This window comes from Ricinus communis, chromosome 1 (genome assembly GCF_019578655.1).
Source record: "Ricinus communis isolate WT05 ecotype wild-type chromosome 1, ASM1957865v1, whole genome shotgun sequence".
Classification (NCBI taxonomy): domain Eukaryota; kingdom Viridiplantae; phylum Streptophyta; class Magnoliopsida; order Malpighiales; family Euphorbiaceae; genus Ricinus; species Ricinus communis.
In genome coordinates, this window is record NC_063256.1 from 5742214 (window position 1) to 5767831 (window position 25618).

General features: G+C 32.6%; 4 protein-coding genes across 8 annotated transcripts; 2 read left to right on the forward strand and 2 right to left on the reverse strand.

The window, feature by feature from the left end:
- Positions 1–130: 130 nt before the first annotated feature.
- Positions 131–3523, reverse strand: LOC8274733 (U3 small nucleolar RNA-associated protein 18 homolog). Of its 4 annotated transcripts, none has more exons than XM_048379667.1 (2): positions 3280–3523; positions 131–2179 (listed from the first exon to the last, which is right to left on the reverse strand). In XM_048379667.1, the coding sequence occupies exons 1-2, from the start codon at positions 3305–3307 to the stop codon at positions 465–467; spliced, it is 1743 nt and encodes a 580-aa protein (XP_048235624.1). In that variant the 5' UTR covers positions 3308–3523; the 3' UTR covers positions 131–464. The 4 variants fall into 4 exon arrangements, with proteins under 4 accessions (XP_048235624.1, XP_015575890.2, XP_015575889.2 ...); XM_015720404.3 differs by lacking the exon at positions 3280–3523 and adding an exon at positions 2579–2870; XM_015720403.3 differs by lacking the exon at positions 3280–3523 and adding an exon at positions 2622–2866.
- A 1163-nt stretch (positions 3524–4686) lies between these two features.
- LOC8274731 (phospholipase A1-Igamma2, chloroplastic) lies at positions 4687–7912 on the reverse strand. The gene is made up of 2 exons (XM_048369865.1): positions 6362–7912; positions 4687–5121 (listed from the first exon to the last, which is right to left on the reverse strand). Exons 1-2 carry the CDS (start codon positions 7657–7659, stop codon positions 4875–4877), a joined length of 1545 nt encoding a protein of 514 aa, XP_048225822.1. The 5' UTR covers positions 7660–7912; the 3' UTR covers positions 4687–4874.
- Positions 7913–15326: 7414 nt separating this feature from the next.
- LOC8274730 (F-box/LRR-repeat protein 17) lies at positions 15327–19967 on the forward strand. Its single transcript, XM_002520936.4, has 11 exons — positions 15327–16032; positions 16508–16609; positions 16795–16939; positions 17074–17258; positions 17446–17550; positions 17637–17734; positions 17838–18052; positions 18140–18206; positions 18325–18410; positions 19189–19284; positions 19452–19967. Exons 1-11 carry the CDS (start codon positions 15437–15439, stop codon positions 19515–19517), a joined length of 1761 nt encoding a protein of 586 aa, XP_002520982.1. The 5' UTR covers positions 15327–15436; the 3' UTR covers positions 19518–19967.
- Positions 19968–20545: 578 nt separating this feature from the next.
- On the forward strand, positions 20546–25591 carry LOC8274729 (putative uridine kinase C227.14). Of its 2 annotated transcripts, none has more exons than XR_001535348.3 (12): positions 20546–20741; positions 21071–21207; positions 21319–21362; positions 21525–21602; positions 22783–22975; positions 23060–23090; positions 23167–23225; positions 23390–23463; positions 23860–24001; positions 25031–25092; positions 25195–25223; positions 25329–25367. XR_001535348.3 is itself a non-coding variant. In XM_002520935.4 (12 exons), exons 1-12 carry the CDS (start codon positions 20684–20686, stop codon positions 25413–25415), a joined length of 939 nt encoding a protein of 312 aa, XP_002520981.1. In that variant the 5' UTR covers positions 20551–20683; the 3' UTR covers positions 25416–25591. The 2 variants fall into 2 exon arrangements, 1 of the variants encoding a protein (XP_002520981.1); XM_002520935.4 differs by having other exon boundaries at positions 20551–20741; positions 23860–23946; positions 25329–25591.
- The last annotated feature ends 27 nt before the right edge of the window (positions 25592–25618 follow it).

Genomic DNA, 25618 nt, shown 5'->3' on the forward strand with positions numbered 1-25618 from the left:
AACATACTTATCATAGCAAAAGTCGAAAAGTTTTTTCATCAAATAGCAAAAAGTAAGCCAAAATATCTGAGATGCAGCACCAGCAATTACATTACTGATATACAACTTTATTGCGTTAAACCCCTCGGCATCCAAAACTGAGTCTATAAAACCCCTAAAAGATTTGATTGTCAATTAATATAAAGACAAAATTTAGTAGGGTGATGTATAACTGGAAAATTCAAAATCAAACAACTACAATAACTCCCCAGATCATCACATGCAGCTCTAAGCAACGCTACAAGGCAATCTTTAATTCACTAATGTTCGCCGATCAACTCAATGCCCCAAAAGGGAAAAAAAGACAAAAAAAGAGATACATGAACCACCTTCCAGTTGTATAAATATGAATTTGGCTTCATCAAAGGTGCCAAGCAATGCAACAGTAGAGGACAAAACAAACATAACTTCATCGTATATTTGCCCTATGCATGCTGGTAATGATGCAGCTTGTACAACAACACTTTCCCAGCAGCATTTCCTACTGCCATGAATCCTCCACCAGGACTGAAATCCAAACAACGGGGAAAATGCAAGGTCGTGTTCCCAGGAGGCCAGTTAGAGAACACAGTATATGACGGGAGATGGATCAACTTTAAACTGTTCTTCTTCATGTGCGAACAAATAGCTAGTATTTGAGCATCGTTACTAAATTTCATAAAATCCACCTTAGTGGTCAAATTATCTATTGTCTTGATTGGTTTTCTGTTCCCACCTAAAAAAAGCTCGTTGTTGTAGACATTCACTATCCCACCGTCCGAACCAGCAGCAAACAAGCTCCCATTTGGGGAAGCGGAAAGCGCTGTGCCATTTATACAGCCTTCATCAACAGCCTTATGAATGCACGTCCTTGTCCTCAAATCCCAGTGGTAGACTTGTCCATCGCCTCCGTGGCTCAGTAATTGCTGTCCATTACCAGAAAAAGCCAAAGCACGAGCAGTCCCATTCATCTTTAGAGTTCCAATGAGTTCCTTTGTTTTGGATGACACCAACAAGATATAACCTTCATTCCCCACGAAGGCAATTGTACTAGAATCTGGTGACACCTCAAAAAATTCCAAGCTCTTCTCCTCCCTGCCAACCAGGGGGCCAATTTTATCAACTTTAGCATTCACCAAATCAAAGCTGTAAAAGAACTTTCTTCTTCCTGCTATAATCACCTGTGAACCATCAGGCAAGAAAGATGCCTTGCGAATGGGGCAATCATCAATGAAGATGCTTTGTATTTTTGTGTTCCGCTTCCCATCAATCTGAAAAAACCTGAGTCTCCGATCCAATCCAGCAGCAAGTAGCAACTGTGCATTCCGATGGAACTGAACTGAATTTATTGGACCATTTGATGCTTCCTGAGCATTTGCATCTACAAGTCTCGAGTACTCGAGGATCCCAGGCAACAATTTTTTCCTGCTCTTCACTACAAGATCTTCATTAGTTCGAAAAACATCATCAAAAGTTTCAGCAACTTCATAACCACGTGCAGTCACAATGCCATTTTCTTCATCTGAAGATTCATCGTCATATGAACCATTATTTCTTGACTGTAAATCCAGCCGGGCCCATTCAGTGCCTGGATTTAGCTTAGCATGATGAGCCCTTAATCTAGCAACATATTCCCGACCTGAAATCAAGTTCTCACTGTCCTCCTTCCTCAGTTTTCTTAGTCTATTAGTGTGAGCAATATCAATTGTAGTCTTTGCCTCTTCCTCATCAACCCAGACAGGCTTTCGCTGTCTGGGTTCCTCGTCAACGTCACTTTTCTCAAGGACTTCAGATTCCTCTTTATAAACACACAGTTCAGTACTAGCTGAACGATCCACAAAGAACAAAGCAGAACCATTTTCAACCTCATCATGGGCCTTCTCCTCCTCATCATTTCCAAATTCAATAGGGGAGTATAGGGATCCAAATAAAAAGTTCTCCAGCCTTTTCATTTCCTTTCCTTCATCAACTTCCAACTGCTCTTCCTTTTCTCTCCTTCTCTTTTTTGCCCTCGACATAGCCAGTTCAGAGTCTCTTCCATCCTCATTATTCTCTTCATTCCCTTCCATAAATGCAGGTCCATCCGTCTCCTCTTTTTTAGTCTTGACTCTGTTTTTAGAGCCCACATTTTGAGAAATCAAACTCATCGCTTTCTCACTGCCTGCAAATTGAAACCCAATTCAGAGGAACTTCTATAAAACTTGTAACAAGCTAAATATCCCTTATTTTGGAGATAGTATAAACAAACTAAAGCATAATCTATTCCAAGACCTACTCCACCAATGTAGGATAAAATGAAAGATTAAAAGAGTTGCAGAACTCCAGCATTTACAAATACATAAAATCTATCCAGTGCCCAGAAAAACAGCTCAAATGAATAATGAAGCACACAACACACGCTCAAGAAAATTTAAGCCTAATTAGCTACCTTGATGCTGTTAATGAGTATAGATAATTAGAAATGCAAGTATAAACATCAATTAACAATCTAGTTACCGTATCCCATCAAAATGAATACACCTTTCTCAAACCCCTAACCTCTTATCTAACCAATTTATACCATAAAGAAAAAGCGCTTTTCAGACAAACAAAACCCAACAAACCACTCGGTTTCTGAAGAACTTTCTGTATTAGGAGAACGACGCCGGTTGGATTTCACAAGACGAACGATAATAAGTAACGGCTGGGGAGTTCCTCAAAAGAAAAATAAAACAAAACAAAAAGGTAACGGCTGAGGAGAGGGGAGAGGGGATGAAAGGGGTTAGGGTTTTAGCCTTCTCTTTCACAATTCTCACCAACTCAATTCTGCAACTTCTGGGCCTAATCATTATGAATTTGGGCCTACAACCCGCTAACATTCGGTGTTCACTTATAAATAAATTTGGTTTTCATTTTTTTTTTCAATAATTAATCAATTTCTTAAGGAAAATAACATTTCAATTAATTACTTATCTATAATATATATAAGATTTTAATTTAATTAAGGGTTTTTTTTTCCATAAAGGGACAGGCAACAACCTAGAAAAACACATTAAACATAACATAAATGAGGGAAAGAGACACCCCTCAAATTTTACAGAAGCGACTCCTGTCAAGCGGGAGGGGTTATCGACACAATTGAGCACCCATGGGCAACTTCAAAGCTTTCGTTAGTCAGGTATTCTGCACGAGAATTGCTTTTTCTGTAAATGTGCTTGCCACACACCATCGGATTATGACTCAAAAAATCCTTAACCTCTTACAAAAGAGAGCAAAAATTACCGGGGACCATAGCCTTATTGGTAAGCATATCAAACAACCAAGTTTCACCTGGAGCTCAACCTGTCTAACATTGCAATCCCATGCCAACTTTAGACCATAATACACCCTCTATAACTCGGCCATAAGAACTCTGAAACTACCCAAGTTTGCCATAAACCAGTTATCAACCGACCATCATGAGATTGAAGAACACCACTAGAGGCGGCACGACCAAAACTTTGCCTCAAGGCTCCGTTTGTATTAACCCATCCAACATCAAGAGGATTTCTACCAATAAACACGTCCTTATAAGTCCTCTCGACTTTCTTGGACAAACACGTAGCATTACTAGCTTCCAGAAAGTAAAGAGCTTTAGCAATAATAGAAACAACTGAGTTAGGAGGATGCGAGAAATTCTCATCGAAAATATTAAAATTATGATTTTTCAAAATCATCCAGCAATAAATAGCAAACAGGGTCGACCAATCCACCGAAAAAACAATTATTGATTAAGGGTTTCAAATTGATCAAAGATGCAATTAGATCAATTATTTATTAATTCTAATTGAATTAGAAATGTATTAAATTATATTAAATACATATTTGAATTATAACAAGATTATATTGGAATTAGATTGATTAGTGAATAGTTATTCTGGTTTATCACTACAATAAAGATATCTTAATTTTACTTATTTATATTATTACTCTACAAGTTAATCCAACATATAAATAAAAATTTAAATCAAATGACTGTGCTATAATTCAAGAGTTAAAAGTGTCTATCTCGTATGTTAATATTGAATAGTTTTTTTTTTTTGAATAATATTTTAATATAAAATAGCGGAGGATTTTATTATTTTCTAAATATTGATCGTTGATTCTTAAATTTTATAAATTTCAAACATACGAAGAGTTCACAAATAAGTTTATGGAAAATAAGAAAATGCAAAGAAGAAAAAGGAAATGACAGAAATCCTCAAACGTAAACGAAATATATAAAGAAAATAAATAAATGCTGATGCCACTTTTAAGGTAATATCCCCTTATCGTAAAAACATTAAGCATCCGCTTCAAAGGGGAAAATAATTATTCCAATGCTATCTACAAATTATTTGAGAAACATTAAAAAGCTGATTTTAATTTCTAAAAGCCAATTTTATTTTCAAAATTAATAGAACAGTTAAAGAATTAATTGAAACAGTTATTTTTAAAAATAAAAATACTATGACATTTTATTAAACGAGTCTTTTAATAATATGAGATCAAATTTATATAATAAATGAGCCTTTTAATAGTACGAAATCAATCGGATTATCTATTCTTGAACATCAATATTCTTTTTAAAAAAAAGAAGTTTGATGAAAAATAAAAGAGGACTTGGCCCCAAGTATTAGCCCCCAAATGAAATCTCATAACTCCAAAAACTAGCTGGCCAACTGGCAAATAAACAAATTACGCCTTTCATGTTTACATCATTTCTGTCCAGTCCAGTAAATATATATTACATTTTCTTTAGAAAGCCTAGATCTTAACTCTTCTCTACATTTATAAATAATAGCGTCAAGTAATTAACTAATCAACCCATTTTGCCTGACGAATGATAAAAGAAATTCTCAGCATTCAGAAGAAGAAAGGCCTAATTTCTTGAGATGATGGTGCATATCAGAAGGATGATCGTCAAGTTTAGGGCGTTCAGGTTGAACCCACCTGCCATCATTATTCATGATCATGCCTTTGTTCTCATCTTGCCTCCAAAATGGTGGAACCAAGTAATGATCTTTCAAGAAATCTGATGCCTTGTTTACCAATGCAGGGTCCCTTCCACTTGCCAGTACAAATCTTTGCCCTTTTCCATGGTATCTGTACAAATCAATAACAAAATCATATATACATGAGTAAAATACACTCAACTCTTTCTTGGGTACCATTTTTTTCTTTTTTGTTTTTCTTTCTTTTCTTTTGGCTTGCTTTGCTGTATTCACCCATCTCAAGAATGTTAAATAATTCAATTTGGAATAAAAAAAATGTTCTCAAGTGATTAGACTATAATATCCTTTACTTTTCAGAAATTGTAAATTTCCTCGATGGTCAGAGACGAGTTGGGTTGGACTTTGGAACTTGGATCTTGGACTGGTCATCTATTAGGTAAATGGTCTTTATTGTTCCAACAAGGTGTGAAACCATATAAGATGGCTTTGAGAAAGAAAGTAATTTATGCAATTTACATTTCCAATTCAACAGACACAAAGCAGAACGATGCTAATTATTTGATTTCACCCTGAATAGTGTTTTTTTTTTCCCACTCTAAATTCAAGTCCTCTTATCTGAAACTAGAAAAAGTAGTACTTCCTAAGAGTTATCTTTTTCTTTTCCCTTTCCTCCAAGTTGCCTGCGATTATGATCTCACCTCACCATTAGAAAGACACTGGTTGTCACATTCCTAACTACCACTAATTGGATTGGGCACAAGCAATAGATGGATACTGGGGAAATCTGATCTTTTCATATTCATATAATATACAGTTTCTCCTTTCTTGGAAATGGCTTTCCAGCCTTAATACAAAAAGATCTCCATGCTTATAGTAATAAAAGAGACCCAGTGGGTCCTATATAACATGATGTAAGCCTGCTGAGATTATGCAGTTGTAGTATTCAACTAGAACTATATATAGATCTCAAGATAGATACTAATCTTTATTTTATATATATTTTTCTTTCAAGAAAACAAAGGTCATCTGCAAGCAGTAGTTCATATCATATGCTACAGAAACAGAAATGGTTTCTATAAATAAAAAGAAAACTGCTTCAGATAATGACTGTCATATAATCAATTATCACTTCCAGAGGTTAAGGTAGGCCCTCACTCAGTAGTGATATGCTAGTCTTACTGAGTTCGACAATATTCTCATTTTTTCTTTTTATGATTTTTACCTGCTCTAAGTAAATGCATATATAACTAATTTATATGTTGATATTAAATAATTGATGTATATATTTGATTATTTGATCCTAACAATTATATGCCTCACCTAAGTGATTTTTATTTTTATTTTTTGTTTTTGAAAAATGGAAAAGATAACAAAAAGAGAAAAGAACATACCCGTCTAGCAAATGCAAGTGAGCCTCCAAGTTGTGAGCACAAACCGGGTCAACCGTATCTTTCAAAAACGGAGAGTTTTTATGATCCAGAGCCAACTCCACTCCAATATGAGAATAGCACCACGGCAATCCTTCAGCCAGCTTCATCAGCATCGGCGGCACTTGTTCATTAAATAAGAACCCTGGAGCCTTAGGCACTACATCATGCACATTCACCACCCTCAACACTTTCACTCCTAATGATTCTATCCTTTCCTTAAATCTCACATTCCCGACCCGGGGACCCGAATATGAAAATACACAAACCGGCAAAGCTCTGCCATCTTGCATTAGGTGCAACCCTGTTTCAACGATATCGTATGCACTTAACATAGCCAAAGCACTGCCTAAACTGTGTCCTGTAATCGTAATGCTTATTTCTTCGTTAACATACATTTCTGTCAGCCGTTTAACCTCAGTTAAAATCTGTTCTCTAGCTGAGAACTTACAGAATCTGCAGTTCACTTCTTTGTCTGTATAGAGATCTAAAAACCCTGATTCAACTTTCACTGTTGGCTCTGGACATGGGATTTTGTTGCCGTTAACGGGTTTGAGAAAATCCATCAAATCTGCAATCCATTCGAGACGCGTAACTGTGCCTCTCCAGGCAATGGTGATATCACGGCGGCCTAAACGTTTAGTCGTTTCGTCGTTAGAAACGGCGACGTATCCAATCCAGTTAGCTTTGTTGCTCCACATTTTAGGCCACCGTGATCGCTTGAAGAAATTAGGGAGGTTGATATTATTTACAGCGTAGAGGTATCTAGTGACTTCATAGCCATGATGTGTCATACCAAGTGACTCGAAAAACCTACGCCGAACGAATCTGCAACTGCCGCAGTATTTGGAATAAGGGTCGTAATCGAAAGCGTCGTAGCAAGCTTGTGCCATCTCGCCGTATCGGATTAATTCTGATCGTAAAAGTGGGTCAACTGGATCGAGTAAGCCTACCCAGTCATCTTGACCATGGATTTCTCTCCAAACATTAGCTAATTTTCTTCCAGATTCTCGTTTGCTATGAGTTGCCGAGTAACTACTGAGGAATTCTTGTTCTTGCAGGGTTTCTTCTTTTTCTAGCTCTGTAATAATAGAGGATAAAGACTCGTTTGGTGGTGACAAAACTCGAGGTATAGTAATAGCAGGTGTACTACTTCTGGTAGCGAAATCAATAGATTTCGTACGGCTAATTAAAGGAGATGGTGTAGAGAAACAATTTTCTGATTGGAAAAGAAGAGGATTGTTGGACAGAGAAATGGCCATCGAGTTGTGTGGGTCAAATGTGGTGATGAATAATTTAGGAGAGGAAGGAGGTAGAGAGATGCGTATGGTATGCTCATCATAGATATAGCTGTTCCCAGGCTCTTTTATTTTATTTTTTCTTTTTCTATATATTTTATCTATTTTATTTATTTACCATGTGACACACGAGGATTGCTGAATAGTCAGCAAGGTCACGTTTTGTACTGTTGAAAAGGTTAGGAGAAGTATCAGGGTAAATGGATTTCCTTTTTGACGGTTAGTCTTTGTAATTATTATTTTTTATAAAAAGTAAGTATTCTTTTATTAATTAATAAAAATAAATATCAAATACTAAAAAATATAAATAAAAAAATTATTTTTAATAATCATCACTCTTATTAATTGAGTAATATATTGCAATTCTACAGAAAAACTGCTCGATGACACTAAATCAAATATCAATTTTATAAATATCTTTTAACGAATCTAATTATTTAAATAACAAAATTAATCTTTCTTTCTCTTCGTAACTTTTATAGATAGAGAATTTAACATTTTTGTACTAAATAATTATAAAATTTTTATAAAATAAAAATTTAAAATTCTCATAATAAATCTCTGCAAGAATAATAATAATATTTAATTAGTGTTTTATAATTGTTAGGTGATATTAAATTGATAGAGATTTATTTTCCTTTAAATAAGTAGTTTTTTGGTTTATTTTCTTTTAAATGTGTGTTTTTTCAAGCAATATCTATTTGATATATTGTTTTTTCTATAAAAAAAAATACCTTTTAGTTTTTGTTATCTATTCTCTAGTGAGATTTTGTTATGAGTTTCATGTCTTCTTTATGAATTTATTTTTATCTTTTGTTTTTAAAGAGAACCGATGCTATCTGAAACTTTAGACTGGCCACTCTGAATGGATGCAGGAGTGAATTTATCGTACTTCTTTTATAATCTTTTTAATTTCTTGCTTTCTGAATTTGAATCACATATTGTTAAACAATGGACCTTTGCAAATTTCTTAATTTCAAACAATTCTCTATGACTAGTTAAGAAGGAAAAAAGAATTTTATCACAAAAAAGAAAAAACAAGAGAGTACATTTTCACAATAAAACTATCTACACTTAAGCTTGCATTTTTAATAGATATAAGAAATCATATCGGTTTAATACCGAATTTTAAAACTAGCATATTGGTCATAATAGTTGCCGAATAAGGGTTTTTTCTTTTTTATGTCAGCATGTAGATAAAATAATAATTTATTAATTTAATAAATATTTTAAATATATATATATATTTATAAAATATAAACCATCACCGCTCTATTATGGGACAAATAGACAAGACTCGTTACATCATTAGCACGGTGCAAATGAATGTGAGCAAAATCGGTTGATCCTTGTATTATATTTTTGTAATTTGAAGCACAATAACCAAGAGAGATTCATAAATGACTTTGATCATCGCCTCGAAAAGTGAACAACTCCTTGTCCTTTATAATTAAAAAACTAAAACAGAAGTAAATTATTAATTCCAATTTCCATACCCAACTTTACCGGTAAGTTTTTCTCAACTATTTCATTGATTATTTATTTAATAGGAATTATATGTTTATATGATAAGACTAATGAGAGCTCACTTTTTTTTTCTTTTTTTTTAGTACAATTAAGTGTATGTCTTTGTAACTCGTAACTCACTTTCAGAAAAGATAGAGTGAGATGACTTAAATTTGGATAGACAAAAAGTGTTATATAATGTTAGTAAATAATTTTTATATTCATACTGTTTAGTACTTCGTATAAATGAATGCATAATTGCCTATTCTAATTGTTTGAAATAGAGAACCATCCAAGAAACTTCATCCAGTCTTTTTGTTCTCTGCTAAGAAATTGAAAGATTCTTTTAAGTTGCTCAACTTCCATAAATGTTTTGATAGGAAAGAAAAGCCAAAAAGATACAAATTAATATCAAATCATGAATTGATCAATCGCCAGCCGAGACACGGTGAACCGCCACCAAAGTTAATATGAATCAAATAATTAGTGTATGTCATTCGTATGAGCATTTTCAATTATGTATGTTTTAGTTTAAATAGTATTTTTTTTATTTAATAAATAATATTATAATTTATAAAATTTATATTTTTATTTAAATATAAGGAGTATGATATATTATTTGAGCTAATCGGTTTATTTTATTTTATTTTAATCAATAAATTTTATTTTTTTAAATAAATAAATATTTTTAAAGAAACAAAATCAAAATTAGTATATATTAATTAATTAAATATTTAAAAATTTATAATGCATTAATTATAATAAAAATAACTACAAATTTTCTAATTATTTTTTAGTTATTTTACCAAAAAATAATAAATAACTAAAACTGTAATTTAAAAAATAAAAGTTAACACTGTAAATTTGATGAAAAATAAAAAAAATTAATATTTTTGTTATTTTTCCAAAAAATCACAGTGGGCTATCTCTACCTCTTATCAATAAATTTCATAAAACAAATTATTATGGCACTAATATATTTATATTATGTGTATGTTTTCCTACCACGGAAAAAATATTTGTCATTTTATAAATAATGATTCACGAGAAGTATGTCCATATTATATCATATTTTTATTATTTTAAAATAATATTTTGAATTGCTGATTTATCACTAATTAGCTTGCTCCTTTTTACAAATAAATTATCAAAAATAATAATTACTTGACTTTTTTTATTAGAAAGGGGTGAAATTCTTTTTTTTTTTTTTGAAAATATAGAATAGCCTCTAAAAGTTGCTGTATTTTTTATTATAAATTTTATTACATGTTTTTAAGTATAATTTAGAACTGAAACTATTTTCCAAATTCCACCACCGATCACTGTTGAAGCTTTGTTAGATTGTTATAATTCGTATATTTTATACAAGAATCACCTTTGTATTGGTGATTAATAACTTTTTAAATTGAAATTGAAATCTTTTAATATTTGATTTAATTGAAATCGTTTAACTCTAGCCAACATATTGGTAAATAATTTTATTATTTAAATAGAGTTTTTTGGTTTTCTAAATTTTTTTAATTAATTTTAACTTAAATAATTTTTATGAAACCAAAAAGATCAATTCAGTAGGATAAAATAAATATGGTCTAAATTATATTATATATTTTATGTGACTCAAAAAGTGCTTAATCACTAAATTATTAGTGCAGAGTAAGTAATAAAATAAAATTTAATACACTGTTACGTTAAAAAAATATTATATATTTTATATTATAAATGTATTTTTTTGAAACAAGAATATTTTTATTGTTGTAATCTAAAAAGGGGTCTTTTGGGAAAAGATTTCATATGCAATCTCTAATACGAATAATATCTCCCGACGAATCTTAATACAGCAATAAATTATTGAGTAAATTTTAAGAGTTCTCAGACAGTGAAAAGATTCTGTTAATAATAAATTAGGAGGAAAAGAAAAGAAAGAAAGAAATGCCAATCTTATTGATTGATAGATCTCACGGACACTTGTAAATTTATCGAACCTCTTCACTGGGCGGTTCAGCAATCAGAAGCTGAGTTCTGCAAAAATCATGACTCTTGGGCTACATCCAATCCAAATTCTTACAGTCTCAGTAAATATTATCTTTTGCCTCACTTATAAGGAAGGATAAAGAAAGGAACTCTTCGTTTATTTTCTTTTTCATATTTTATATTTTATTTAATAATATAGAATAATCTAAAATATTTGGAACATGATATTCGTGGACCGTGATGGTTTCTGAAAAAAACAATTCTTTCTTTTGTTTTTTTCTTCATCCAAACATGGAAGAGGTAGAAAAAAGAAATCATTATTCTCCCACTTCCATAAATAATGTATTGGCTGCAGTTTTTCCATGCCCGTGAAAGAGAAGTTGAACTGTTAGAGTTCAATAATATTATATAATATGACTAACTAAAAACAATTAAAGAAAGTTTTGCAGTTTATCAAAATTTGCAATACTATGATCGGTTGGTGAGTTCATACCCAGTGGTCATTTCTGTTTTCTTTGATTAGCAGTCTTTATTATAAGTCCAGAAAGTTGTTGTACAGATGCTGATTGTTCATTCTTTAAACATAAAATAGAACTAAAAAATAGTGTCTAACTCAATATTTTTATATTGACTTGTTTTATGCTCTAACGTGGCATCATGGTATTGGTAAATATTTTGTTTATAATTAAGTTGGTAAATAATTATTAGGTTAAATAGTATTTTTCTACTGGCATGAAATTAGCTGAAATATCGTCGTTATAGGCCCAGGATATTACATGCCCAATACTTGCATTAACTTGATTTTTGCTTTTTCTTTTTGCCTTTTGTGTGTCAGAAAATGCAAGAATTTAAATAAATAATCTAAAATTGCGAACAAGGACAGGGTGGAATAAGTTTCTGGATCAGTCCAAAATTTGGACGATGGAGATTGAACGCGCTTAACGCGAGATCACACCAAAGTCTCAGCCCAAGGGGCCAATACTGGAAATGCATTACACGACAACAACGAGAGCTATCCGATGCCTACTTTGGCAGAAGCTGCCATTGCCAGCGTCTCTTAGAATTAGGACCAGTTTGCCTTGTTTTTTAATTTTTATTTTTTTTATTGACTTTGAATTTTTAGTTTTCTTTTTAGCTATGTTCATGCATTCTTATAATTTGATATATATATATATATATATATTAATTTTGATATTTAAATTTTTTTAACACGCGTGTCTAATTTTTAACATATAAATTTTTTATTTTGATATATATACTATTTTTGACACATAAAATTCACATTTATATGTAATTTTATAAATTTTTATAAATTTATTTATTAATAAGTTACATTTCTAATTAAATACTGAATCTAATTCTAAAAAATAGTATGTTTATTATATTTTAATATTTTATTAACTAATATATAATTTCATAATCAAATTAATTCTATCCTAAAAATAGCAAATTAATTATATTATAAATTAATTTTTTAATTATATAATAAATTTTTAATCCTAAAAGTAGTAATATCAATTATATTATTAAGTTATATAATACTAAAATTAATTAATTAATATTTTCAAAATAATTTTTATATTATTACACTAATAAAATTTTAAAAAATAAAAATATTTGAAAATAATAGTTTATTATTATTTTTTAAAATTAAACTATATCTAATAAAAATAATAATAATAAACGTGCAACGCATAGGTAAACGACTAGTTATTTTTAAAAGTTAGCTTAAAAGATGGTGTATAAAAAAGTGCATGATGCACATATATTCATTACAACAGTCTGATAGCTTATTAGGGTGACAAATGTAATTTTCAAGACTATTTCTCTTAAAACTAGGACAAGTTTGATATTTTTTTATTACATTTACCTTTAATTTTAAATTATATATATTATGAATTCCAATAAATAGATTTAAATGGAATTTATTTTTCAAAAATTAATTAAAAAAGAAAGTGTCTAAAAAAGAAAGAAGATATCAAATCCGCAGGTCATTATTTAGTGTCATGTAACACGGTGTTATCTTAAATTTTAATGGTTAGATTACTTATTTTAAATTTCAACCATTCAATTTTATTTACTTAAATAACCTATAACTTTAACAACTAGTTAAAAGAATTAGATTCAATTTAAAATAATAATAATAGATAAATAGTCATTTTTTTCAAAGATAATTTATTTCTATTCATTAAATTAATTATGTTTATTAAATTAAAACAAAAAATTAATATATTTTAATTTAATTTATTTCTAATTCTTTTTTTGATTATTACAATCAAATATTTGCTTAAAAATAGAACATATACACTTGTTCAATTTTATGAATATTGTTCATACATCTGTAATTGAGGTCCTATAAAAATACTATATTAATGAAGCAATTAATTTACATATATTCATCAAATAATTTTAAATTAAATTATCAATTCATATAAATTATATTTTTAAAATTAATTTAATCACATATTGTATCTATTATGGTATTTATATTATTACATTTATAAGAAATATTAAATAAAAAAAATGTTAAATTCTAATACAAAATATTTTTTGAACTTAAAAAATGCTAGATAAAGTCCTATTATGATAGGATTATATTAGGTTATGACATTTATTTGTAATAATTGAATAAAAAAATTTAATTAAAATCAACAAAAAATATGGTATAGAGAAACTTAATCCATATAATTGAAAATCATTTATTTTTATCTAATTAACTTTTATGATTGAACAATAAGAGTTTTATTTGGCATTATTTAGCATTAAGTTATAAGTATGTATTATTGGATTTGATTCCATCAAATACTAATAGTTCATTACAAATTTCTTAATATAGAATTTCTTTTTCAAATTTAAGTCCATTAGTCAGAAAAAAAATAGCCTTTTAGTTTTTTTTTATATTTAATAAATTAAATATGTAGGATATATATTTTAATTAACTAAATTCTTTTTGTTTTCTATAAAATTCAAAATATTTATCATTTATATATATACTATCTTAATGCAATAAAAATATAAAATAAAAATTAATTAAGAGAGAAGAGTGGTTTGCAGATTTTTTTGAATAAAAAGCATTTTATAATTGATCTAATTTTAATTCTAATAATTTTTAAATAATATTAATATCAAAAACAAATTTTGTTTATCACTTGTTTTACCTGTTATAGTAGGTAAAATAATTGTGACATTGATGATATATGACACTAAATCTCAATTGCCTAAATTCATGTTTATTAACTTACCAATGTTATATTCAATTTTCTAACAATATTCCTTATGTTTAATATGATATGTAAATAAGTAAAAATTTAAATTTATTAATAGATAAAAGTCAGATTGCAATATTATAAGAAATTAACTTCAATAAAACCAATTTTTATTAATTAGCTCAATAAAAGAAATGCTTAATCCACATATATAGATCATAACAATTTCATTAACACAGTGTTATAAGACAAATACCATTATTAATACATACTATTTCTTAAATAAATAAAGTAAATGGTTCCTTTTTTCAAAAATAAGATTAAGAAAGACAGTGAAAAAAGAAAATAAAAATTGAAACTTTTAGAAATTACAAAAAAAATATAAATATGTATATATATATAAAACAATAAGTTTTAATATAATTGTTTTTTTAACCAAGTTTCAATATAATTATTCATATAATAATTGTATGCTTTACTAAAAAAGGGAGGCAAGTAACAATATGAGTAACGGGGAAAGAAATTATACGACAATCTTCTTTCTATACTTGCTTCAACACTATACATTAGTTATGGCAATTTATTCAAACGTACACACAGTAAATGATGTCCGAAAACTGATAATTTTTATAAAATGAGTCAATTTCTTTTATTTAGTTTATGCATTTAAACAAGTGTACAGATCTTATTGGCAATTATAGTTAGATCCTGAGAGAGTACTAATATTTAATTAACTTTCTAATTATCTTTGTCCGTACTCCTATTCGGGAAAAGGAAAAGAAAACAGCAACAAAATCATTGTCAAAAAAAAAAAAAAAACAGAGAGAACCTTCCATAATACAAAACAGACAACACGTGTTTAACCCGCCAAAGAGGGATAACACCGTCATTTCACCAACAAACGCTCCTTCATTATTATTATTTTTTTTTTACTTTCAAATCGAGGGCGCGAAACCTCACAAATCTCCCGCGTCTTTCCATACCAAACCTTCTCCTTAATTTCTCCGCTGCCGCACACTCTTCTTTCCCCTCCCTGCCCTCCCTCCCTTCGCTTGACAATGTTCCATCCTAACCAACCCCACATCTCTCCCGCCACACCCGGCGGGTCCACCGCCTCCATCTCCTCCTCCTCCTTCGACTTCAACAACAAGCCACCCAAAAAACAACGAGGTAGTTACAACTGCGGCCGCTGTGGTCTCCCTAAAAAAGGCCACACCTGCCACCTTCCTCCTCATCCTGCAACCGCTTCCACCACTCCAACTTCCGCTGACTCTTCCTCCGCCTCTACTTCCCGTCCACTCCCGCTGCCACGTCAGCAGTACTCCCATTTACGTAGAGCGTTATCGTTTGATGATATTGACATTAGATGTGACTCTCCTGAGCCTGAAATGGATGAATCGGAGTTAGATCTGTTTGGTTCTGGTTCAGGAAGGTTACCAGCGAGTTGTATGTGGGAGGTGCTTCGCAGGTTACCGCCTGCAGGACTTTTGGCGGCGGCTAGGGTTTGTAAGGGGTGGAGAGATACGGCTAGGCGGCTTTGGAGAGCGGCGGAGGAGCTTAGGTTGAGAGTTCCCATCAGAGCTCAGCTTGGCTTTGTTGGATCAGTGTTGCAGAAATGTCCTGGACTTGTTAGATTAAGTCTTAGAATGGAAAGGTTTGGGTTTTCTCTTGATGACTCTCTGTTTTATCAGATCTGGAGTTTAACACAGCGAATCGGTTTAATATGATGAAAATTTCGATTATATTGTGTGAGTAGACAAGATGAACCTGATTTGATTAAATATAGTAACAAATTAAGGATGAATATAATTAATAAATTGACATGCTGCCTGGTTTTTCAGTAGAAATGGCAAGAGGATAATAGTAATTACAGTAAATGCTGCACGTCTGTGTTACAGTATGATTTCCAAATATCAATACAGGGCACGATGTCCTGCTGTTTGCTTCGTATTTCGCTAGATTATTTTGCCTGGAGGGAACTGAAGGCAAATTTAAAAATTGAGGCGATGATTGTTAAGAAATGTGTTTTCTTTGGGTGCTATATTTGCATTGATCTTGTGGATTCGGCATGATAGACTAACATTGGATTATTTGATTTTTAATTGGTATTTGTTATTTGGATGTTGCAGTGACGTGGATGCTACAATGTTGGCTTGTATTGCGTTCTCTTGCCCCAATCTGGAGTGTATGGAGATTTCTACTTCTGACACTGCAGTCAATCGAATCTCCGGGTATAAATCCGTTCCTTATTTTTCTTATTTCTGTTCGGACATTTGTGACATTATTTTGGAACAACCAATTTGTCACATTGTCATCATTTTTTCTCCCTACCATTTATTTTGCTACAAGAGGAAAGTGAGCTTGTGGTGGTTGATAAATACTATGTTGGTAAGCTGGGTTAATCTTTTGTACGCAGTGATGAACTAAGCCGTTTTGTTGCTGATAAACGTTGCCTTACAAGCCTTAAGATGGAAGGGTGTTCTAATCTAGGGGGTTTTGTTCTCTGTTCATCGAGTCTGTCTACACTTTGGCTCTCAGATCTTTATTCTTTGTCTAAGACGGTAATTGTCTTTTTTCTTTTTATATATTTGGTGTATCTTTCTCTGCAAGTCAAGCTGGATTATTTGTAAAAGGAGCATTTCGGCAAGTATTATGTCATTTAACTCAAATCCTTTTTACTTACCATTTTATGTAGGTCTTTAACTGTCCCAATTTGAAAGAGGTCTCCCTTGATTTCTCCCGCCAAGATAATGATAACACTGACCTTATTGTGATGGTTGATACTCTGGGAAGGAGTTGCTCTAAATTACAAAATATACACATTGCATCAGTTCGGCTTTCTCATGCTGCTGTACTAGCTCTTACAGCTGCAAACTTAAGGTTAGTTGAACAATATAATCTTCAGTCCGTTTTGTTTTTTATCTAGTCTTCATGATCATGTGCTTTGCTTACTTGTTGATACTTTTTAACTGCGCTAAGCTTATTTACTTTGTGTAGTATTCTATGAAATTAAACATTAAAATTGATGTATATATGATAATGATTGTTTGGTTGATCCATGGTTTAGGGGGCTGCGAATGCTTTCTCTTGTTCTTGGAACAGAAATCACAGATGCATCTGTTGCTGCCATCACTTCAAGCTATTCAAAGTTAGAATTGCTTGACCTAAGTGGGTATGAAATGGATTAAAATTCTCTGACATTTGAACATGAATTACTTTCTCCAAGATTGTATTTCTGATGCTACAATTCGCCTTCAGGTCTAGCATTAGTGACAGTGGAATTGGTATGATCTGCAATGCTTTCCCTGGAACTTTGTCGAGACTCCTACTTGCTCTTTGTCCAAACATAACTTCAAGTATGCTCTATGTTCAGGCTGCACATCTATGGTTATTTGGTTTTGATATTCATTGCACGCTTTGCGTAGGCTCTCTGTTAATGCTTTTGTTTGCATCTCTTAGGTGGAATTCAATTTGCGACTGCTCAATTGCCTCTTCTTGAACTTATGGACTGTGGAATGACCATATGTGACCCAAGTGGCCCAAGCTCTGATGGAAGTGAAGAAGATGAGTTGCGGACATCTTTTAAGAGCAAATTACACCTTATATACCAGAAGCTCATTATAAAACATGGCCGGTTGAAGAAACTGAGTTTATGGGGCTGTTCTGGCTTAGATGTGAGACTTTTGTTATTAGAAAATCATAGTGTATGGTTGCATTGGTTTTCATTTCTTCTGGTTCTCAATTTTTGAACTTGAATGCAGGCTTTGTGCTTAAATTGTCCAGAACTCAATGATCTTAATCTGAATTCTTGTAAAAACTTGCATCCAGGTACAGTTCTTTATTGCTCTTTGTTAAGCTGATTTTATGTTAGAGAACTACTTTAGATTTTGTTGTATTGTCCTGCTCAAATGATCAAGTCAATTTATCATTATGCTTTTGCCTGCAGAGAGATTACTTCTTCAGTGCCCCAGTTTAGAAAGTGTGGATGCCTCAGGTTGTCACAAATTGTTAATCAGGGCCATCCAAAGCCAGGTGATAGTTCTTTGGAGTTCAAATTCAAATTTTACCTTTTGGCAATTTCGTTAGCCTCCTAAGAATTGAACTATAAAGGCTGTCCATCTCACTTGGTAAAACAGAATTAGAGTAAACAGAAACTTTGGACCATCAATGAGCTGTGGCACTATATGTTGAATTTAGTTCATATTTAATTGTTTGAACTGTCGTGGAAAAGCTGAATTTTGTGATCTTCCAAATTTGGGGCTAGATGATTTCTTTTTCTAGTTGTGGAGATTTTTTTTTTTGCATCATTGCGCGTAACACATTATTTGGCAGATAAAATATAAACAACTGATTTTAGGTACTAGTTTTAATCTAGTGCCAGTTTCCTTTACACTTCATCAGAAGTAATTTATATTCAGTACTTCTAAAACCTGCTGCAAATGGATCTTCAAACTTCTTTATTGTTATTATGTTTATGGCATAGAACGAACATGCTGTAAGCAGGATGCAACTCTTAAAGAGATACTTTATTTTCAGTTGCATTAATCTAAAATTTGTTGATGTGTTGCATCATCACATCAGAGTTTTGTGACTTTTTTGTTACTTAAGAGTAGCAATTTTTAGTAATTGATACCTTACATTACCTTGCACGAAAACACACGAGTTGTGTAATTGATTATTCCTCTTATTAGATGTGGATTTATAATCAAGCTTATAGTATCATCTCTTTTTACTTTTGTGCATTAAATGGAGTGTGCAATGAACAAGGTTTCCATTCTCACTCTTTCAAGATTGTTGGACATACTTGCAGATAAATAGTGTAGGTGCTATGGAAAACCATGTACCTAGTAAACGTCTAGCTGATGGCTCAAAGAGGATCCGGGTCCCCCATTTTATGATTCAGCAGGTAACTTGACAATCTGATCTCTTTATATCTCTGCCTGACAATTAGAGCTTTGTTGAAGTAGTAGAACTGAATATAGTGAAACCATCTTATTCTGCTTTACATCGATGTTTAATCTTTCAAAGAACATGTTTTGGTTAAGGTCTTGAATGAAGTTTTGTTCTGTACAGCCACTTGATGATGATAGGAAGCGGAGGAAGATAGGATGTCGTCCTTGCAATGTGCTTGTGGACTGAAAATATGTTTATTAGAGATCATTCTTACTGTATACAAGATGCACTCTTGTGCTCGTCATCAATTTTCGGGTCATGTGCCCTGTGAATCCAGGATGGCGTGTAATTGTTCAAAATGGCAGTTAATATCTGCTGCCTTGTAGAATCGCATTTACCTCGACACAAAATTGTTTAGTTTCAAAGAGGACAACACTGAGAGCCTGTGTATGACTTTGGAGCTGCATATCAGAATAAAAGTTCCATGTTTCAGTGTATTTTATTTTATTTTTAAGCCGATATAATTCTGTATCAAAACTGCACTAAAACCAATAGCTTTTAAGTTGCCGTTTCATGGCCATCATCAAACATTAAAAGTTTCTTCTCAGATGCAGCTTTTGCATGGAGGAAAACTTGAATTGAATTATTGTATGGGACCCGAGTCCAACGAAATAAATATGTTAATTATTATTATTATTTTGTTTTACATTTGTCCTCGAGTTACTTTAATTTTTAACATTTCTATTTGTGTTGCTGTAGTTTACAAGTGATATTAAAAAAACAATGCAGTAGACAACTTGACATGGAAAAACATAGATAGTGATTCCGGTCGTTTCAGGCACAAATGTCAGTATTGAGGAGTCCGAGCGATTTGTGGAACAGAGAAGAGGCACACGGTGGTCAGCTAAAAGGCGCATTCTGAAATAAGAAATTGGGGATCAAATTCTTGGTTGCATTTTATGATGAACAATCTAAAAAGCTGGAGTATTATCATATAACTTATAAAAAGCAACTTAATCTTTTTGGCTTCATTGAGAAACCAGGATAAGTGGAATCGGGATCATCGAGGGAGTTTCAAATTGTTGACCCTAACGATTCACCGAATAAAAAGAGTTGACACTAACGACTGGTAGGACTTGTTTGGCTAAAGCATTAAGCATTTTAGCCAGTCGTTCAAACGACAGGCCGTTACGGACGGCTATCTCCTATTTGATATTTATAATTAATTTAATTAATCATAACGCAAAGCAAATAGCGACTGACACGTAGCGGTTTTGTATATGTGGCCTCATCGGAGCAGGAAACAACTGTGACTAAAACAGCTGCCTCCAAAACTCAGTCGAGTTCTATCACTGATTCTCTCGACTTGGTGTTTCAGCTTTTTCTTTTGTTGCCCTCCCATTGATTTGGAAATGGAAGTCTCTTCTCTCTCAATAACTTCAAGAGCCTGTCCCTTTTCTCCTGCAACAGGTCTCTCTATCGTGATCATATGCCAAAATTAGTTGCCATCAGTTTCTCATTAAATCATTCATACCAATACTCGATCATGTGGTCCTGATTTTGAATAATTCTATCTGTTCCTCTTTCGATTCTTAATTTCTTTTTTCTTAATACTGTAATCATGTTTTAGAACTATGGTTGTTGTCGTCAAATTGTATCTGAATCACTCAATAATTACTGTTATTCAATAGCACATCAGATTATTCTTCCGTTGTAAAACCCGTACTCTATTTAAGTTTTTCTCTGGTTATTTTGCAATTACATTTCTGCTTGATAATCGTTTTATCATAAATGTACAGAGTCACTGCTGCTTAAAAGGATCAGGCGGCCTTCACTTCATCAATGCTTAGTATCCATTTCGCTGAATAAAAGAACTTCACAGTCTTTGTTCTCGAGGCAAACTGGACCTACTGTTTTCAAAGAAAACTCGATCAAGGTAATGATTTTACTAAATCCTTTTATATATATATATCTATATATATGTATGTATATGAAAGATTTATTGTCATTTACAACGTAGTTTGTAGATTGATTTCTACGATATCAGGTCTTATGCAGTCTAAGGAGAGATGTTCCCGTGGTCGAGGCCAGGTATGTGACATCTGTTATGTCTGATTGGATACATACTACTCCTCTAATTTCGAAAATTATTAGCTCAATTGAACCTTAAACCCCAAATATTCGGTTTCATGTGGGTGATAATTTTACTTATTTGTTCCATTCATCGGTGTTGTTGCTTCTATCACCTTGCAGTTCTATGGGTGAGATATATGATGCTTTGGCAGAGCGCATTCTTCCTGCCGCAGCTGCTGCATCAAATCCTAATTTGAAGTATGTTTTACTCCCTTAGATCTATAAGTAATATGCATTTGATATCTTGTATGACTGAATTCTTATGTTCTGGCTTTTCCTGTTTTCTTTTCCATGTCGTATCGCACGAATTCTTACTGCTATTTTGCTTTGTTTAAAATTTATAATTGTTTTAAACCCAAAGTAAAAAGTTCAGCCTTGGATAATGATCAGAAAATCTATACTGCATGTGTTCCTTGCGAAGCCTCTTGCTCTTGTCGGATCATTTGTCTCCTTCTCCTTTCATGTGCTTGGATGCACATGTTGACATGCATACTGCTTTGGAAACAAAATCAGCTACACTCTTTCTGCAGCATTTTATATCTGCATTCTTAATTTCAATTAGATGTACTCGTGACCAGACATTTCATTTTATAGACTGTCGAATACTATGTTAGTATAATGCTGTTTGCAGTTATGCTGTGCCTAAGTAAATACCTGCATAAGAATTTGAACTTGTAAATTTTTATCTTTGATTTCATTGTGGAGCCCATCTGTCACTCAGCACTCTGTATGACACTCTTTGATCTGCATCAGCCAAGTATAAGAATGGCTAAGATCAATTAGCAGGAGCTTACCTTATGTAAATATTCGATCTTGTCTATTTTTGGTTGTCATTTCTGTAAAGAGCTAGATATTGTGATTGCACCCTGTCCCCTTGGGTCTTATCTCCTGCCATTGATCTAAAAGGGCCTAACGAAGGTAAGAGGGTGGGAATGGCTTTAGGCCAACCGTCACCCTTAGTTTACGAAGTATGTTTCTTTTTAATTTTAACTTTGACTCATAACCATAAGGAAAATTGTTTATCCTCAAAGATATACCGTCTATTGCTAAATTTTATTCCTGTCTCAGATATTCACTAATGTGCCCTACATGTAACAGATATCTGTGTATACTTTAATGCCTTTAATGCTGCTATATAAATGAGCTCACCTAGTGTACAAAATGTTCCACAGATAGCGCAAAGGGAAGGGGAGGATAGGCACAAATGTACTCCCCCCTGCACTTTTGCAAATAACATAACAATTTATACTTTTACATGTTCTCCCCACCCTTTTACTACTCCATTTCCATTTGTACGAAGAGTATGATTCTTTCCAATCTTTTTTTGTTCTCTTATTCTATATGGAAATCTCCTTTTCCCTGCTTAAATTATGTCCAGGCATATTGTAGGCTTGGCTGGTCCCCCTGGTGCCGGAAAGAGCACTATAGCTTCTGAAGTAGTGCGGCGTGTAAATAAGATATGGCCCCAAAAAGCTTCATCATTTGATTCACAAGTTAAACCTCCTGATGTTGCTGCAGTTCTTCCCATGGATGGGTTCCATCTTTATCGTTCCCAGCTTGATGCAATGGAGGTTAAGCTTGCTCTATGTTTCTTTGCTTTGGTTATTGGACTGTTTTGGTGCTTTATAGTACTAATTGATGTTCTTGTATTTTAGAATCCAGACGAAGCCCATGCAAGACGGGGAGGTGAGCTTCAAGTAAATTTGGAATTTGAAATGACATTATAGCCATTTTAGGTGCTAAACTCTCATCGGTAATTCAGCTCCCTGGACGTTTTCTCCAACTCTACTACTTGAATGTCTAAAGAAACTGAGGAATGAGGTGAGTGGATGTTAATGTTGTGAATTTAAATAGTTCATTTTTCTTGTCTTGAAATGTTTTTGGGACAATATTAAGTTCTGCTTGCAATTTTCCCTTGTACATGTTAATTTTTCGTAAGTGCTATATTGCTGGCTTTTTGTTATTAACAACAATAAAAATTTCAGGGATCAGTCTATGCACCATCATTTGATCATGGGGTTGGAGATCCGGTTGAAGATGATATCTTTGTGAGCCTTCAGTAAGTAATTAACTGCTTTCATTTGTGTTATCCTGTCAATAGAAGGTGATTTTGTGTAAATTAAGCTGCTTCTGGAAATCTCGATTGTCCATGATTCCAGTGGGTAATATTAGAGCTTAATTGCTGATCTTGTTGACACAACACAGGTGTTAAGCACACACATAAGTAATCCAATGTGGCTAGCAAGCTAAGAGGTGCATAAGGAGTGATGTCACTTCTATGCGCTTAATCACATGGTTGAACTGTGATGCTATCATGTTAATGTACTGATATGTATTTGTTGCAATGTAGTTTCAGAAGATAAATGCAGTCATAAGAAGAAGAATCCAGAGCTACAAATTTGAAATGTGTTGTTTGTGCTCCTTTAATAAAGCTTATTTTCTTGCTTCTTTGCAGGCATAAAGTGATCATAGTTGAAGGAAATTATCTATTGTTGGGAGAAGGGGCTTGGAAGGATATATCGTCTATGTTTGATGAGAAGTGGTAAAGAAATTTTTCGTACTTGATGATTTTACTCATGGGGAAGAGCAGAAAAATGGTACTGAAATTGTGTGCAAGTTTGATGCATAAGTTTTATACACTGGACATGGTGGATACGTACATTCACAGAATGTGGTTTCTGTTTGCTGGTTGCTTTTATCTTGTACTCAATTTCAATGTTTCAATCTCATATATTAATTATTTGCACAACATATTATGGAGAGTGCATTGGGCTGAGGCTTCTTAATATTTGATTATCATTTTATGAAGTTTGCTAGAATGAAGAAGTTTAATTTTAGAAAGTCAGATATCATATTTGATAATTCTTTTTTTTTTTTTCTTCTTCAATTTCCATTAGTCTAAAATTTGTTTTGAATTGTCAGTGAAGAGTACCTTGCTAAGTCGTTCAAATCCATGGTGCTAGATGTTTAGTTTCTGCCTGGCTGTATTTGTTTATTGATAACATTTTTAGGTGTCCGTAAAACCTTATTAAGTTAAAGGTACCCTAATAACTAGAGTTGTCGGTTTAAGAAAGCCAACCCCCAACCTGCCTAGATGGTGTTTTACAGTTCCTGGCCAGCAATCCCCATATGTTTTTGTATCGCTTCTGTAGCATATGCAGGGAAAGGTTTTCAAAAATCATTTCACAATGATTACACTGTTAAAGGAAAAGATTGCAGGTGAATTTGATCAGAGGTCAAACACAAAATTGAGTTTGTCTGGAGCCACTGGGCAGTGATGTAATCTTGAGACCAGCATTTCTTGCAACCAATGTATTGTTAATTTGCTATTTCCTTTTCCGATCAATCAAATGGAGAGTTGAGCACTCTTAGCACTTAATGCTAATACATAATACCTTATAAATCTATCCCACTGCTTAACCTGTCACCTTCAGTTTTGAAATCTGCTTTATGATGGAGAATATAAATTTCTATGAATCTGGATAACTTGTTTGATCCATCTTCATCATCGTGTAACCACCTTCACAGAAAGCCTTTATGAGCTTTCTTTTGTTCTTCAAACTTTGATATTTTTATTTTCTACGGCAACAGTTTGAGTAATTGGTTCTATGTTGCAACTTTCACAGGTATATTGATGTTGACATTGACACAGCAATGGAACGAGTTTTAAAGCGACATATTTCTACAGGTACTGGCTCGTGCTTTGTTTTGAATCAATTACTTTTCCTAGACAGGAATGAAAACTAGTTTGTATCTTAGAATTCTGATTCTAGTTTTACATGTATGGCAGGAAAACCTCCAGATGTTGCAAAATGGCGGGTAAGCGTTACTTTGTCATGAGACTCAAAACTTGTCTGTTACAGATGTTGATTTGAGAATATAAGTATGCTAGAAGTTTTCTTCATTAGTAAATTCATCCTGCAGATAGATTATAATGACCGGCCCAATGCAGAGCTAATAATCAAGTCAAGGAAAAATGCAGACTTAATAATCAGGTCTATTAATTTCTAACAAAATGAGGTGAGTTGAATTCTTTTTGTTTTTGCATTAAATTGAATAAATGAATGACGATTCTTCCATCCCTCTGTCTCTTCCCAGCCCCAATCTCTTAACACTACTGGAGATTCAGACTAGTCATGTTCAATCTTCATTGAGAAGTTGATATGCTAATTTATTTATTTGGGCAACTCTAAGTACGACTTCACTTATTCTCT